This window comes from Orcinus orca, chromosome 8, assembly GCF_937001465.1.
Source record: "Orcinus orca chromosome 8, mOrcOrc1.1, whole genome shotgun sequence".
Classification (NCBI taxonomy): Eukaryota; Metazoa; Chordata; class Mammalia; order Artiodactyla; family Delphinidae; genus Orcinus; species Orcinus orca.
In genome coordinates this window covers 99,766,094-99,782,193 of record NC_064566.1, presented here as the reverse complement: position 1 = coordinate 99,782,193, position 16,100 = coordinate 99,766,094, and the positions used below count along the sequence as shown (strand labels likewise).

General features: G+C 49.0%; 1 protein-coding gene across 2 annotated transcripts in view; it reads left to right on the top strand.

Moving 5' to 3' along the window:
- The first annotated feature begins 380 nt into the window (after positions 1-380).
- The window catches only part of SCN3B (sodium voltage-gated channel beta subunit 3), a 23,116-nt gene continuing 7,396 nt past the window's right edge, over positions 381-16,100 (top strand). The window contains exons 1-5 of one of the 2 annotated variants that reach the window (XM_033407358.2): positions 381-773; positions 1,183-1,262; positions 7,762-7,925; positions 10,473-10,698; positions 15,309-15,447. In XM_033407358.2, coding sequence (XP_033263249.1) covers positions 1,208-1,262; positions 7,762-7,925; positions 10,473-10,698; positions 15,309-15,447 — 584 coding nt within the window. In that variant the 5' untranslated portion in view covers positions 381-773; positions 1,183-1,207. The remainder of the gene's footprint in view (positions 774-1,182; positions 1,263-7,761; positions 7,926-10,472; positions 10,699-15,308; positions 15,448-16,100) is intronic. The other variant, XM_033407356.2, reaches the window with a different exon arrangement.

The window sequence follows — 16,100 nt, the reverse complement described above, 5'->3', positions numbered from 1 at the left end:
GGGATGGGGTCGGGGGAGAGAAGCCAGGAGCCATGTAGCATGTACATTAAAGATGACATCATTGAAAGAGATTTGGCCCTCCTCTTCCCGGAGCTGGAAGCTCGCATGTCTGTGCAGGAGCCAAAGCGGGGTTGCTTGGGCGGGGGCGTGGGGGCGGTGAATTGGTGAGAGGAGGCGTGCCGGTGCTGGGGAGAGGTGTGGAGATGCGAAAGGCAGACCTGGAGTCAGCCGCCGAGCAGAGAAATCGCGGGGGCTGAGGTCTTTGCGCCGCTCCGAGCTCCGCCCCTGCGCTCGGCAGCCGCGCTCGGCCCTGAGAGGGGCACGCCTGTTTGGGGGTGGGGAGTATTGCACTGGCGCGGGGGGGCGGGGGTAAGTGGTGGTGGTGGCGGTGGAGAGCCGCCTGCGCATGTCAAGGCTGACGGAGCACACACGGTCGGGGCGCCTGGAGAAGGGCGGCTGGTCACGCGCCACCCAGGGTCTGGGCCCCTGCACGATCTGCAGGCGAGCTCGGGGACGGGGCCCACCCACCCCACCTCTCGATCGCAGGCCGCACAGAAGCTTCCGCCTCCTTCCTGGCCCCCCTCCGGACCTCCCCGGGGAGGCTCGGCGGGTGTGGACTGGACTGAGGTGGAACGAGTTCTGTAGCTCAGACGGCAGCCCCGGTGGTTTCGGGTGTGAGGGCAGGCCCAGCTGGAGAAGGCGATCAGGGCGGACGAAGCCGGCGCTCCCGGGTCTGGGTGGATCCTGGTCGGAGCGTAACTCTCAGTAGGGAGGTGAGAGGTGGATCAACAGGGACCCCTCCGGCAGCTCAGCCGCCTAGAGCCTGCCTGCCGCTCACTTCGGAGCTGAGCTTTCCCCGAGGTGCAAACAGGGGAAACAGCTGAGCGACTGAAATTGGAAGTTCCGGGTGGGCGGGGAAGGCTCTGTCCGTGGTGCTGATCCGGATCCCAGCAACGGGCTCCGGGGAGGGCGCGCCACGCTGCCGATCCACTCCCTTGAATTGGGGCAGTCCGCCAGGGTGGCTTGGAGCTGAAACCCCCGCCCGGCTCAAGAAGCCCGCAGAGCCTCCCCAGTAAACGGCACTTGGCCCTTATTTCAGTCAGAAAGTCGCTCCCTTGGAGCAGTTCGTCCCAGAGGGTTTCCTCGAAAGTACTGAGAGGGAGCATTTGTTGACCCAGGTAGCCCCGGAAGCCACCCGCTGAAAAAGATGCCTGGCTTCAACAGATTGTTTCCCCTGGCTTCCCTCCTGCTCATTTTGTGGGGTAAGTACCAGCACCCTGCCATGCGAGATGCAGATGACAGTAATAATGCTAACAGTAATAACACTTATTGATGTCGTTGGTGAAAACGAGGAGCCCTGGCTGACTTCCCCCTGTGCATGTCTGCCAGACACGGGATCCAGAGGGGTTCCATGAGAGCTGGGATTCTGAGATTGGAAAAAGGCCTCCCCACTCCCGTGCTGCTTTATTCCTGAACTTCCCTTGGTGGTTTTTCCACCCTTCCTCCCGTTTCCTGTTAATTTCAAAGTATTTTTTCCCTTTCCCGTAGCTGAAAGAGCATGCAGTCACATTCATTATTAAAAAATCTCGGTTACCGTTACATTTCATTTCTCAATGAGGTCTTTGAATTAATTTTTATATGTTAAAAAAATCTGGATGCGTGCATTTTGAGAATGAAACTAGTTGTTGATCCATCTGTTTAATTTCAATAAGTAAAACAGGCTTCAGCCATTTGCAGCGATATATTAGATAAATAGGCACCTGGGAATTGCATCTTTCTTCTTTTTCATGAACATGTGGGATTAAGGTGCTTTGGTGTTTGGGGGGCTGAGTTTTTTTGCCTTTAAAGATAAATAGGTTCTTGTTTGTCTGCTGTGAAGGAGTGAGGTGACCTTCTCCCTCCAAATAAGGGAATCCTATACTTGAAACAGTAAGGCTGAGCAGAGTGGTGTTAGAGATGGGCTTGCAGTGGGGTCTGCATGTGTGTAGTGGGAGTTAATGAGTCTACATGATAATGTCTGAATGTGTTATTGAGAGAATGCTTTACTGTGTTGATGTATGCCTCAGGGTCTGAATGTGTATGCTAGTGTATGTCAGAGCATGTTAGCATGGGCATCTGCACGGATTGATGAGGATGTAGTAGTGTGTGTGTGTGTGTGTGTGTGTGTGTGTGTGGTTGTTGTGTAGTTATGGGCATTTCAGTCTTGGCAACTTAGATCCTCAGGTCAAATATAGGTGCTCTCCAGTTGATAATTGCTTTACATGATCTTAGCTACATTCCTCCATGTTAAAAATCAATAACCAGTATAATTAGATGCGAGCATGCCCACCTGCCTTACTGAAACGGGGTATAGGATTATGCTCTGTGGTTGGCAGGGAACTCATTCTGCTGGTGCAGTGGTAGATATGCTGATGGGAACAGCCTCTTTACCTTAGTATCACTTTATTAAGCCTCCAGGACTAACTCTGGCTGCCAGCATTATCTGGATTTTGCATGTGACCAGAAGCAGAGCCAAGCTTCCTGTTGAACAAAATGCCTGATGAGACAGGCTGGGAAGGACAAAGAGGGAGAGTAATGCCAGTCCCAAGGGCAGACTCACCACCACCCATCCCCAGTAGGGTCGACCAGACCTGAAGATGAAGCAGACATAATAGGTCGCCAATGATCTCACCTGCCTTGAAGACTTAAGGCTGTGATTTCCTCAGGGGGAGGCTAAGACTAGGGGGCTTAGGAGAGGTTAGTTGGGCTGTATAAGAAAGAGCATGAGTAAAACAATGAGAGATGAAGTTGTAGGGAAGGTTGGGGAGAGATTCTAAAGAGCCTTTCTTCCCAAACCCTAATTTAAGTTTTAACATATATGCCTGAATTCTAGTGGAGGGGGAGAGCACTCTATAGGCCAAGGACCTTTTGACTAGGACTTACAAAGCCTGGATTGGAGTCTTAGCTCTGCCACTAGCTTGCTGTGTAATAACCTTAGAGTATTTTGTTCCTCATATACGTATATTTGGAAATACATAAGTTTGGAAATTGGGGCGGATGATATCTAACGTCCCTTTTAGCTGCACAATTGAATGGTAGGGTAATGTAATGTTTGCATGTAATTCCAGCATTGGAAAGCACTTAACTTATATGTGTTCACCCTTCCCAATATGAATGGAATTTTTTCCATTCTTTTATTTTCTGCATGAATTGAACAAAATTCCCTTATTTCCTTCAATAAAGTATATAATAATAATAATAATAATAATAATAATAGAATCTACACTTGCCTTGTGCTTTACAATTTACAAAGCAATTTTCAATCTATTTCTTCTTTTGGTCCCCATAGCAATCCTATGGTGGTAGTCAGGGAAAGCAGTATTATTTCCAATTTAGAGATGAGAAAATGAGTGCAGTGGAGGGGAAAGGACTTGCTAGAGAACTCTTACCTCTTGATTTCAGTCTTCCAGGGCTTGTTCTAGCTCCTCTTATGGACATGTGTGCTGCTATACAGGATTGCCAGGTTGGCGTCTGTCCTCTCATCCCTCTTTGGAGCCACCCTTCCACTCCTCTCCCATGCCATTGCCTTTCCTAGGGCCTTACTCATTTTTACCTCCTAGTGTTTTCTCTGATTTTCCTCTCCCAGGTGTCGGTTGTGTTGGGGAGTGTTTTCCTCTCTTCCCCCAGTAACCCATTTTACATCCCATTCTTTCAAGGCTCTGCTAAGTGACTGGCTAATCTGATAGACCAAGTCATTTCAGGGTGTTAATATCTACAAATAACATCATTTATTACCCCCCTTTGGAAAGTATTTACATTCTAATCAAAGCCTTTATTTTCTTAGCATTGCAGAGCAAAGTTAAGAGGAGCAATATAGCAATAACCAAAGAAGAAAAAGATTTGGGGTTATTAGAGGAGTTGGTTACATACACATTACTATCCACCTGATAATAGATTGATGCTATTCCTTAGTTAAATATAATCATAATTAATATTTTCTTCCTTCTCTGGTTTCCTCATTATTACTATAGACATTGAAGAGGAGACCATGGGTCAAATGATTTGGCCAAGATTATTCCAGGAGTTTATTATTCACAGTCAGCAATGTGGGTTGAATGTTGACCATATGTACAATCTTTTCTTGGATATCTAGAGGATTTCTTGGAAAGAGAGGCACTAGTGTACTGGAGACTTACAGGGTGAAGAAATATACTTTACCTTTTGGTGGAAGGAGCAGCGAGTCATATCGCAAAGGAAGGCAAACAAGGATGAGAGGATTCTGTGGCCATTTTGCAATGTTCCTTCCAGGACCTCATGAATTAAATTGACCTCATGAGCTGAGTGCTTTCTTAGGACTTCATACCGGACTTTGGCAAGGAGAAGGCGATCAGTGGGGCTTGCTGTCTGATGATACCTTGGATTACTCAGGGGCAACTCAGAACAAAGAGAGGCTGCCGTGCCCTACTCACCATCCTGACTGCATGTATTCTGCCTTCCCTCCTTTAACTCTAAATGAACTAACCGTGTTTATATTTAAGACCAACTCATCTACTTGTTCACTAGAGGCTATCACCTCTCACCTATTCAAGGATGTTAGTCCAGCAAACTATACACTTTCAAGCCCCAGCAGCTCTACTGTTCCCTTCATCCAAGCAAAGTCATTGAACCACCTCTCAGTCTGATCACTGTACCAGCCTCTTAACTGTTCTCTTTGCTTCCACCCTTATCCTTCCTCACCTCTTCAGTTTATTCCCAACATAGCAGTCAGATCAGGTAATTTTGTATAAATCATGTCATTCTTCCACTCAGCAGCCTCCAATGCTCCCATGTCACTCAAAGCAAAAGCCAAAGATCTAACTGTGGGCTGGAAGAGCAGCCGTGATCCGGCTCTGACTTATTTCTCCTGCCTCATCTCCTCCTACTCTCACTTTGTGCCCTGTACTTTATTGTGCTTTTTGCTTTTGCCAACACACTCCCACCCTAGGGATCTCGAGTTGCTATCTCCTCTGCACACCTTCACACAGATATTCATACAGCTTGCTCCCTCCTTTCTTTCCTTCAACACCTGCTCGACCTCACCTTCTCAGTGAGTCTCTGATGATTCTATGCACACTCTAACTCCTCTATTCTGTTTTATTTTTTTCTTATAATTGCACTTATTGCAGTTTAATGTTGCTTATTTTCTCTCTCCTTCCACTGGAATGTGGGCTCCATGAGAGCAGGGATGGTTTCTGTTTTGTCCCCTGTTGTGTTCTCAGTGCCTAGAGCAGTGCCTGGCGCACAATAAGCACTCGATATATGTTGAAAGAGTGAAGAAATAAATGAAGGAAAATAACATTAACGAATGTACAAAGCACATTCGTAGAAATCATCCCATAGAATTTGCATGACACATCTATTAGATAAATATTATTTTCAGCATTTTGTTGATGCATAGACTGAGTCTCAGAGAGGTTAGACAGTCTACCAAACTGGGAATTCTCTGGCGGTCCAGTAGTTAGGACTCTGTGCTTTCACTGTAGGGACCTGGGTTCTATCTCTGGGGAACTAAGATCCTGCAAGCTGTGCAGTGTGGCCAAAAAAAGTCTATCAAACCCAAGCCTTCAGCTGCCCAATACCGTCTTTCTTCTGCCTCTATAAGCGTAACTGTACATTCCTTGGTACATTTTCGTATTCTTCTCTGAAGTCATCATCACTGAACTAACTCATCTTTACCACGTCTCATTAAATATGAATGTGCCCCGAGGCTCCCTGCTACATGGGGTTCTCAATGCACACTCTACACCTCTATCCGCTCCCAAACTTTTGCACAGACCATGCTTTATTTTTTTTAAACCAGGTCAATACTCAAGTTTTCAAACTCTTCATATTCTGAAAATGTTTCTGATCAGTTCTCTCTAGATATGGACCCTCCCCCGATTAAAGTGATGACCCATTATGCAGAAGCAGGAGAGCCTCTTGCAGGCTGCCTGATAAAACCACCCCCTGCTTGTTGAGAGTTTAAAGCCAATGAAATTTATTTTACCTTGATATGTTAAATTTTATCATAGTGCCTCTAGTTTTTAAACTCTATGTCTAAAAATTAAATTTGTTGCTTTCTGAGTCAAATATTTCATTTTTTGACTCCTAGTTAGTCGGTCAGTCTCATTTTAAGTTCTAAATAAAGCTTTTCTCTGCTTTTAGAAAGAACTGTCTGCCAGTAGAGGAACAGACTGACCGTTCACTGTGGACTAGTTTTTAAATTACTATGTGTATTATTTCATTTTTTAGGGGTTCTGTTTTTATTGTTAATGAGAAGGTAGCCTCAGAAGGGGTTAGAAGTTCTGATATAAGAATCGTTGGCGATTCATCTCACTTTTGAATCTTCTGTATAACAGGCAAACTCTCTTACCAAAGAGTCTTTCGAATTCGTTAACAGCTCCAGCACCAGAAAAAAAAAATTTTTTAAATTGAGTTAGCTTTACTTTCATGTGACTTTTGCAGTTGGAAAGAATCTATTTTCTCTTCGACAGGCCAACCTTCAAATATTTGAAGACAGGTGCGTCGGTGTTCAAGCTAAGCCCTCCCGGTCCCCGCTTTGTTCTTACCAGACTTTGCCCCCAGACCCTTCTCCATCTTGCTTTCCTCTGCACATGCACTCGTTGAAAACTTCCTTTCGTACGATGTGACACCCTGAATTGATCATAGTGGTCCAGATTTGCTCTGAACCGCACCGGGGAACTGCTCCTCCTTTGTCCTGCCGTGTACATCTGATAACACAGCCCACGTTTGCACTTGCTTTCTTGGCAGCCACGTCCCGCTTTTGATTCATTCTGAATTTTCAGTCTGCTGTACTTACCCTCTTTAATGGGCCATGAGCTTCTAGAGGGCAGGAACTATAAGTCCAGGCCTGCGGGTGGCCTCCAAGGTGCCCCCCAATCTAACTCCCCCTTTTTTTGTTTTTTACTTTTTTTAATTTTGTTTTTATTTTATTTTACTTTTTTATTTTTTTAATTTTTTTTCCCCTTCCTCATTTTTAACTGTGTGTCTCTCTCTCCTCCTTGGGTGAAGCATCATCGCCCCAGCCCCAGGGTCAGCTCACCATTCTCTTCCTTGTTGCTCCGTCCTCCACCATGCACCAGAATCACCTACATTTGCCATAAAACACAGATATGATTACATCTCTCTAAGGCTTTAAAACATGTGACCCCCTCCTATTGTGAAGGGCATACAGAGGTCTTCACAACATGGGTCCGATCTACCTTTCTGGCCTTAAGTCTCACCATCGTTCTCTTCCTCTCTTCCCAGCCCAGCCAGGAGTAACTGCCTCTCCTCTAGTATGTCACTCATCATGGTCTGGTTTTATGACAGGAGTATGTGTTCCCTGCTAGACTATAAATGTCTTTAGGGCGTGAAGCATGTTTTATTCATCTTTGTATCTCAGCGTCAGGCCTGGCATAGAGTAGATTTCTGTGGGTGTTGGTGGAATGAAGGGGTGCATGGGTGGTTGATGGATGGATGCATGGGTGCCCTGTTTCCCACCTTGACTCTAAGTCCTTGAGGGCAGAGCTGAGGTACGAGCTGTACCGCATCCCTGCTGCTTCCGGGGAGGCTTGCAGTCAATGCTGGCTCATCCCTGCCCGTGGTGAGAGGGTGTACCTGGGGAGACACGTACACGTGCATGCTGTTTTCCAGTTTGTCTCATGATTCTGCCTTCTCTGTCTCTCCTCCCTCCCTCCTTGTTCTCCGCTGCCTCTCCCCTAACACCTCCTGTCCCTTTCCTGGCGTCCGGGCTCTCCCCAGCTGGCGTCTGCTCCCCTGTGTGTGTGGAAGTGCCCTCGGAGACGGAGGCGGTTCAGGGCAATCCCATGAAGCTGCGCTGCATCTCCTGCATGAAGAGGGAGGACGTTGAGGCCACCACGGTGGTGGAATGGTTCTACAGGCCCGAGGGCGGTAAAGATTTCCTTGTATGTCTGACTGCTGACTCTGCCCTTTGTTTCCGCTGGCCTCTGCCATTGTGTGCCTGGCTCCCGACAGCCTGGGGAATGACGATCTGACAAACACTGGCTCTTTCTCTCCAAAGCACTGACAGCTCCTCTGCAGATTACTGACAGCCTTAGTTTAGCCCAGCCTCTGGGAAGGGGAGGGCTCCAGGCCAGCTCTGGGCACTCCCGGTTACAGGCAGGGTAAGGAGGAGAAAGGCATGAATAGTATTTAGAGCCTACTGTGTGCCAGTCACCCCACTAGGCACTGTGCAGGTGTTTTCATCGAATCTCTGCACCATCCTGCTGGATGGATTAAATTCACAGAAACATTGAAATAACTCCAAGGGTCATTAAATGAGATAGCATAGGTTACCTCATTTCAGTCTCACAATCTCAGTGAAACAAGAATGTCAGGCGTGACCAAGACTGATGTGCAACTGGTACACACACATCAGTGGGTAACATATTTAAATAGTCCTATAGTGGTTACTTGTGCCAAATTTCCCAAGTGGCTTCATCACCATCCTTCCCACTAGGAACCTCCAGACCTCCCACGATGTGGGAACTAAGGGATCAGCCATGGCCAATGTCAGTTCTGACTGGTTGGTGCCAGTGCCAAAATGGTTGTTATATACTTTGAACACCAACTTGGGGATGACCATTATTCACATTGTCACTGTCTTTGGAGCCAGGCTGCCTGGGATTGATTCTTTTTTTTTGCGGTACACGGGCCTCTCCCTGCTGTGGTCTCTCCCGTTGTGGAGCACAGGCTCCGGACGTGCAGGCCCAGTGGCCATGGCTCACGGGCCCAGCCGCTCCACGGCATGCGGGATCCTCCCGGACCGCGGCACGAACCCATGTCCCCTGCATCGGCAGGCGGACCCCCAACCACTGCACCACCAGGGAAGCCCACGGGGATTGATTCTTGACTCCACAACTTATTTTAACTCTGTGTCCTTGGACAAACTGCTTAACCTCTCTCTCTGTGCCTCAGTTTCCTCATCTCTAAAATGGGGATATAAGCCATAGCTACCTCACAGAGCTGTTACCAGGACTCACGTGCTATAATTTTTAATGCGTTGAGAATAGTTCTGGAATACAAGAAGTACTGTATAAGTGTTTGATAGAGAATACACACACACACACAAATGGGGCAACTAAGGGTCAAAGAAATTAAGTTAGTGAGACAGCTTAGATTTGAACCAGGTCGTCTGACAGCAGATACAAAGCCCTTATTACTGCACTGCCTCATCTTCCTGGGGGCAAGTTTTTCCCCACGAAGACCTAATGGAGACACAACATTAGGATGAAATTGAGTTTTGCTTGCCCTTCTGTCTAGCTCTCCTAAAGCTGGACTCATTTCTCACTCTAGGCTGGATGTGCCATTCTGATGTGGCTTTGCTGCACTCAGGTGCCAGGCCTGGGACAGTAGGCTTCCTAGCACCTGGCTCAGGGCTGACCGCAACCGAGGCTAGTGCGTAGGTTACAGGAGCCTGGACGTCTTGACCAGATGCAAAGGTCCCCACGAGCCTCAGGTCTGTTCATATGCCAGCCACCTGCTCTGCTTCCAGGCCTGCCCAAAGTGAGGAGAAGGTGGCTCAGATGGAGGAAAAGAAACTTAAAAAATTGTGCTGGAAATACAGAACAACACTAATAGAAATTTTTGTGACAATGAACATGTTCCATATTCGTGCTGTCCAATTCAGTAGCCACCAGCCACAGGTGGCACTGAACACTTGAACTGTGGCTAGTGCAACTGAGAAACTGAATGTTACATTTTATTTCATTCCTAGTAAGTTAAATTTTAATGTAAGTAGCCACACGTGGCAAGCAGAAACTAGATGGACTGCACAGCTGTAGAAGGAAACAAAAAAAAGGTATGTCAGAAGGTGGAAGTGTTTGAGAAGAGAAATGTAGAGACCATATTTCAGATCTAATTTCGCCCAGAGTGGAAGAGCTGATATGTGCACATTGGCTGGCAGCTCTCTGCTCATGTGGGCCACTTAAGCAGCCTGGGTCCCCTTCCTGCGGCCTGGCCCCGACTGCTCACATCCCCTCCAAGGGGACCAGCTCCGAGAGACACTTTTGGAGGCCAGAGCTCTCAGACGTCTTCATGACGCATGAAGCTGCCTCTCTGCCTTAGTCTCTCCCCGGCTGCCCCCATGACACACCTTTCTCTCTTGTTCTCTCTGCCTCCTTCCAATCCTTCCTTTCTCTCAATTTCCCTCTCCTTATCTCCTGTACACTTCACTCACCTTCCTCTGTCCTCTTTCTTTCCAGCCCTTTTCCCTGCCCACCTCTTCCTGCCGTGTCCATGTGCCCTGATACCTGGGTGCCTTTGCCCGTCTTTCCCTGTCTTTGCTCTCTTCCCTGCCCTCCTCTGAGACGCCCATCCCACTCCCACATTTGGGAGCTCCTGGTAACACTGTCCCCGTCCCCACGTCCGAGCACCATTCTGGTCCTTTTCTCCGCCCTGTCCCCACCTCTACCCTGTCTTCTCTCCTACACCCTCTGCTTCTCTACCTGCAGATCTATGAGTATCGGAACGGCCACCAGGAGGTGGAGAGCCCCTTCCAGGGACGCCTGCAGTGGAACGGGAGCAAAGACTTGCAGGACGTGTCCATCACTGTGCTCAATGTCACCCTGAACGACTCCGGCCTCTATACCTGCAACGTGTCCCGGGAGTTTGAGTTTGAGGCACATCGCCCCTTCGTGAAGACCACCCGGCTGATCCCCCTCCGTGTCACCGAGGAGGGTAAGGCTAGGGCACAGGCTCCCTTGGGTGCCCTGCTCTTGGGGGAGGGAGGACAGCGGGTTTCCACATAAATGAGCCCCTTGCAGAATGCAAACCCCCATGTATCTGGAGTGGTGATATCTAAAAATGTCACCACTGGCTTGTCCTCCTGGGGTGGCCAGCTTTCTGCAAGCCGCCCGAAAGCTTGCCTCTCTGTGTCTTTCCTCAAAGCAGAAAGGCTTGGAGATGATAGTGCAGTAATCTTGACCCAGTCCCTGGACTCTCACCTTTAGAGAAAGAGGACAGCCTCCCTGAAGCCTAAAACTGCCAAGACAGTTACACCTACTCTGGCCTGCACTGAATCTCGGACTCAGTGGGCTCAGAGAAATCTCCTGAGGTTCTCTAGAGGTCATCTACCCTCTTGTCTGTGACTCATACAAACCTCTGAACTAGCGGTGCTCAAACTTCAGCCAGCCTCAGATTCCCCTGCAGGACTTTTTTTTTTTTTTGCGTTACGCGGGCCTCTCACCGTTGTGGCCTCTCCCGTTGCGGAGCACAGGCTCCGGACGCGCAGGCTCAGTGGCCATGGCTCACGGGCCCAGCCGCTCCGCGGCATATGGGATCTTCCCGGACCGGGGCACGAGAACCCACGTCCCCTGCATCGGCAGGTGGACTCTCAACCACCGCGCCACCAGGGAAGCCCCCTGCAGGACTTCTTAAACCCAGGCTTTCTGATTCCGTAGATGGAGCATGACAAAAAGAGTTTCCAGGAAGTGCTGTTGCTGCTGGGGACCGCACTTTGAGAACAACTGCTGCAAACCAAAGTCTGACAGCCTCTGTCTTCTGTCTCCCTCCACAGTAGTCATACAAGCAACCCCCTCCCCATCCGTGGCGTCTCTCGTTATATAACCTCACTTTCAGCTATGAGAAGGGGAAATGCGGTTTGCTCTCCAATCTTTAAATTTTCCCGATTTCCCACAGCTGGTTCCTTGTTAGGCTGGGAAGTTCTTTCATCAACCTAACTCAAAAGTTTCTGTTGCGATCGAATCCAGAATCTTGAGGGTGAACTTAGAACTGGTCTTGTTCTGCTTTCCATGGACTCACTGTTCAGAGCACTGTGGCTTCTCACCCCTTGCAAATGTTCCTTCATGTGGCAGAGGAGCGATATATGCATCTCCCTTTGTGTTTTCTCACCCAGGCTAAATGATGACTCCATTTTACTTAGCCCTTCCTAGACGATCTATTTCCAGCACGTTCTCAGCATTATGGCTGCCCCAAGATGCAGGTCAGTGAACAGGCAAAAGGTGTGGGGCAGGAAAGAAAGGAGAGGTCAAATTAAAGCCAGGCTCTTCCTAGAAAAGGATGCCAGGATTCCCGACTTTCAGGCCACAGGTGTATTTATTTTTTTATCGTGTTATTGTGATTAAATTCATGAAGCAAACGAGAGTGCACAGCAGAGCGAGCGATGTCATGATTTAGACAAGACTAAAACGGAAGGTAGGTCAATCCAGATGGTGCACAGGGACTCTCAGGCCACTTGGCTCAGACCTGATGAGCCTCTTCCCCTCCTTGAGCCCGTCTCCTCTTGTGTGAATCGAGGGGGTTGGACTGGGAGCTCTCTAAGGTATTTTTCTGTTCAGAAGTTCCATTATCCTCTTCTGTTTACACACCTGTGCCCCCGGGGGAAGGGAGCCTGGCGCCCTCTGCTGTTCACCCTCGGGACTGTCGGCTGGTGACAGCCAGGCCCTAGGAAGCTGCCTCTGTCTCCACCTTGTGCTCTCAAAGGCTTTTGCCTCCAGAGACCTTTGCGCAGCCAGTGGAAAGCGTGGCAAAGTGGAGCCAGTCTGCCTGCCTGCCGGGCACCAGAGCCAGACTTGGGTAAGAACAGAGGGAAAACAAGTTTGTCATCAGAGCCACAGAGCCCCTCGGGACGTTAGGGCTGGAAGGAAGCTTGGCTGTCTTTCAGTCCAGGGGTCTGAACAAAGAGCTGGCATCGGAATCACCCAGGGGGCTTTCCTTCAGTGCAGAAGGCCCCATACCACTGCTGCGGTGTGAGTGCAGCAGGTTGGGGTGCGGTCTGGCGAAGGTCAGTTGAAATGACTCCCCAGGTGGTGGGAGGGTGCAGCTCTGACGCCCTCATGTTGTGGCTGGGAGACAGAGATCTGGAAGAGGAGGGCTTGCCCAGACATGAAGCACGTTAGCACCAGAAGCAGGACTGCGGTCCAGATCTTTGCCTCTATTACCTGTGTTTCCACTGCATCTTTTCCCTCCACCACCACCCACTCCCTGCCACTTTTTCTTTTTCTCTCTTCCCCCGACCCCGTGACCCCTTTTGGCAGCCCTCTGCATCCCCACCCCCAGATATTCACTGCTCTCATACTGCTGCACGCTCCACCATGACACGTTCCCCATGTCTGCTCCATCCCTGTGGTCCCAGAGAATCTCCCTGCTTCTCTTTGCTCAAGCTGGACTGATCCTGGCGTAGGCTCTCACCTCCTGGCTCTAAGACAGAAATCTGAGTTCTCTTCACCTAGAGGTAAATAAAGCTACTGAGGACAGCTTCCTGTGGTACTACTTCTGGCTACTGCATTTAAAAAGAAATAGGGGGGCTTCCCTGGTGGCGCAGTGGTTGAGTCTGCCTGCCGATGCAGGGGACGCGGGTTCGTGCCCCGGTCCGGGAAGATCCCACATGCCGCGGAGCGGCTGGGCCCGTGAGCCATGGCCGCTGAGCCTGCGCATCCGGAGCCTGTGCTCCGCAACGGGAGAGGCCACAACAGTGAGAGGCCCGCGTACCGCAAAAAAAAAAAAAAGAAAGAAATAGGGTGCTTGAAGTTGAGCACATCGCAAACCAGACCGTTCTCAGCCCGTGAAAAGACGTTTGATGTGTCTGGCATTCTCCTGTGCCTCAAGCTGCATCTGTGACCTCCAGCTCCAGTTAGGAAACCTGGGCGATCCTGGAGCCCTTGGACTGCTTCTCTGAGGTGAAGGTCATGGCTGTGCCTATATTGTGCTTTTAATGAGCAAGGCCTTGAGGATGACTTATGCCCTATGAATAACCATGAATCTAATTTGCTGCTGAGAGCTAGCAAAGGGAGATGTGGCTGCAGCCTTCCTTGCCACTAGGAAGGAATATATGTCGGGACATTTGCCATGTATTATGTTTTAGTTACTTATTTTTTTTAAATGAAAAAAAATTTTTTTTTTTTTGGTCTGCACCACACGACTTGTGGGATCTTAGTTCCCCAACCTGGGATTTAACCTGGGCCCCATCTGTGGAAGTGCTGAGTCCTAACCACTGGGCCGCCAGGGAATTCCCTATCATGTTTTATTTGTCATTTTTGTTGGTTAGGAAACAAGGAAGATCAATATTTATTTATATTCATTCATTCATTCCACAAATACTTATTGAATACTTCAAGTATTCTAGGATTAGGCAACAGGCTGATAAATCAGAAATAAATATGTTCTTAGTAAGCATACAGTCAGTAGAGAAGAGAGATAAATACATCACAGTACAATCTGAGAAGTGTTATAATAGATGGATGGAAAAGTGCCTGGAGAAGAACGTGAATAATAACTGCACGAGAAGTTGAGGAAGGCTTCACAGAGGAGGTGACTTCAGTGGAGTCTAGAAAAATGGTTGGGAGATTGAAAAGCAGGAGGCGATGTTGGGACAGAGGTAGCACTGGGGTGTGAGATACAATCTAGGAAGAGGGAAGAGAAAGAAGAAACGTCCACAGATTCCAAAAGACCACAGCGTGTATGAGTAGAGAGGTTTTGCTGGCCAACCGAATGGAAATGAGGTGAGGAAGGCTGCACGGCGAGTGGCCTCCTGTGCCCTGTTAAGAGAGTCAGGTCTCTATGCTGAGGGTGGTGTGGAATACTGGAAGGTTTTCAGTAGGTATATGGCAGGATCAGATCTGTGCTCCGGAAGTAGAACTCTGAGGACAGCCTGGTTCATATGTGGAATTCTCCAACCCTCATTTCTGTTTGGGTTTGGAATGACTTGGAGGGAAGATGAGCTGGGAACGTCCTTGCTTCTCATCCAGACACACTCAGGTCACTGGGTGGGCTGACGGCACTGTCCACGTGGCCCTGTCCGTGTTTTCCGACGCCCTCTTCCCGGGGATACCACACTCCGCCACCCTAAGCTCAGAGGACAGAGCCGGCTCAACTAAGACATGTGCGTCACACCTGTGCAGACTTTTACGTCTCCCAAGGTATCCTTAATACATCAGGTAATGTGTGGTATGAATTATTATCCTCACTTTACAAATTAAGAAGCTGAGTCTCAAATCAGGGAAACGACTGTTCACACACCGGGAAGTAGGAAAACTGAGACCCGGCTGCATGTATCTCAGCTCCAGGATTCCTTCCAGCTCTATAACTTCTTCCTCCACCCATCATTCTCCCTCATGCCTCCCTCCAGAGCATCTGAAGAAAGTCAGTGAGCAAGCTGACAGGCAGGAGAATTAGGGGATGTTAAATCTCATTGGTACCCTCTTGCGTTCCTTTAGACCCAGTGCTTATTTAAGACATACCTAGAAATAGGCCTCGCGTATCTCAGACCTCAGGGACAGCTCTGGGTTTGTGGGACATGCATATTGTGAGCCTCACTCTCCCCCTTGCAGCTGGAGAAGACTTCACCTCTGTGGTCTCAGAAATCATGATGTACATCCTCCTGGTCTTCCTCACTCTGTGGCTGCTCATCGAGATGATATATTGCTACAGGAAGGTCTCAAAGGCCGAAGAGGCAGCCCAAGAAAATGCGTAAGTCCAAAGATGCCAAAATAATGATAGCTCGCCCCTTCCGAGCGCCTGCTCTCATGGGTGAGGTGGTGAGCAATTTATACAGTCCTCCACTTTCCTCACAACAACGTTTGAGGTAGGCAGCACGAATATACCCATTTTACAGATGCGAAAGCTGAGCCTGGGAAAGTTTGCCCAAGACCATTATAAGAGGCAAAGCCAAGTTTGACTTCGTGCCTGCTAACTCGTGCCCTGCACTCTTAACCACTGTGTAAAGCCCATCCGCTGCCACCACAATCCCATGACATTAGCATTATTATGACCATTTTATAGATGCTGAAGCAGTTCAAAGAGCTTAAGTGGCTTGCTGGGGCCACACAGATAATGAGAGGAGAGGCTGGGATTTGAACCGAAGCCTGTCTGGTGTCCTTGCTGTTCCCGACACATTCAGCTGTTTGCTGTAAACCACAGAGCTCATCAGGCCACCTGGGCTCTGCCGTCTATTAGCTAAGGAGCTCCAAACATGTTCTTCCCCCTGGAGCTTGGCCGTGATTGAAAACCCAGAGATGGGCTCTTCTGCTCCAACGTCCGGACTGTACCTTGGCCATTTTCGCCAAGGCCCTAGTCACTCGAGCACAGGTAACAGATGATGGGGTCTGAGAGTCTAAGGGGCC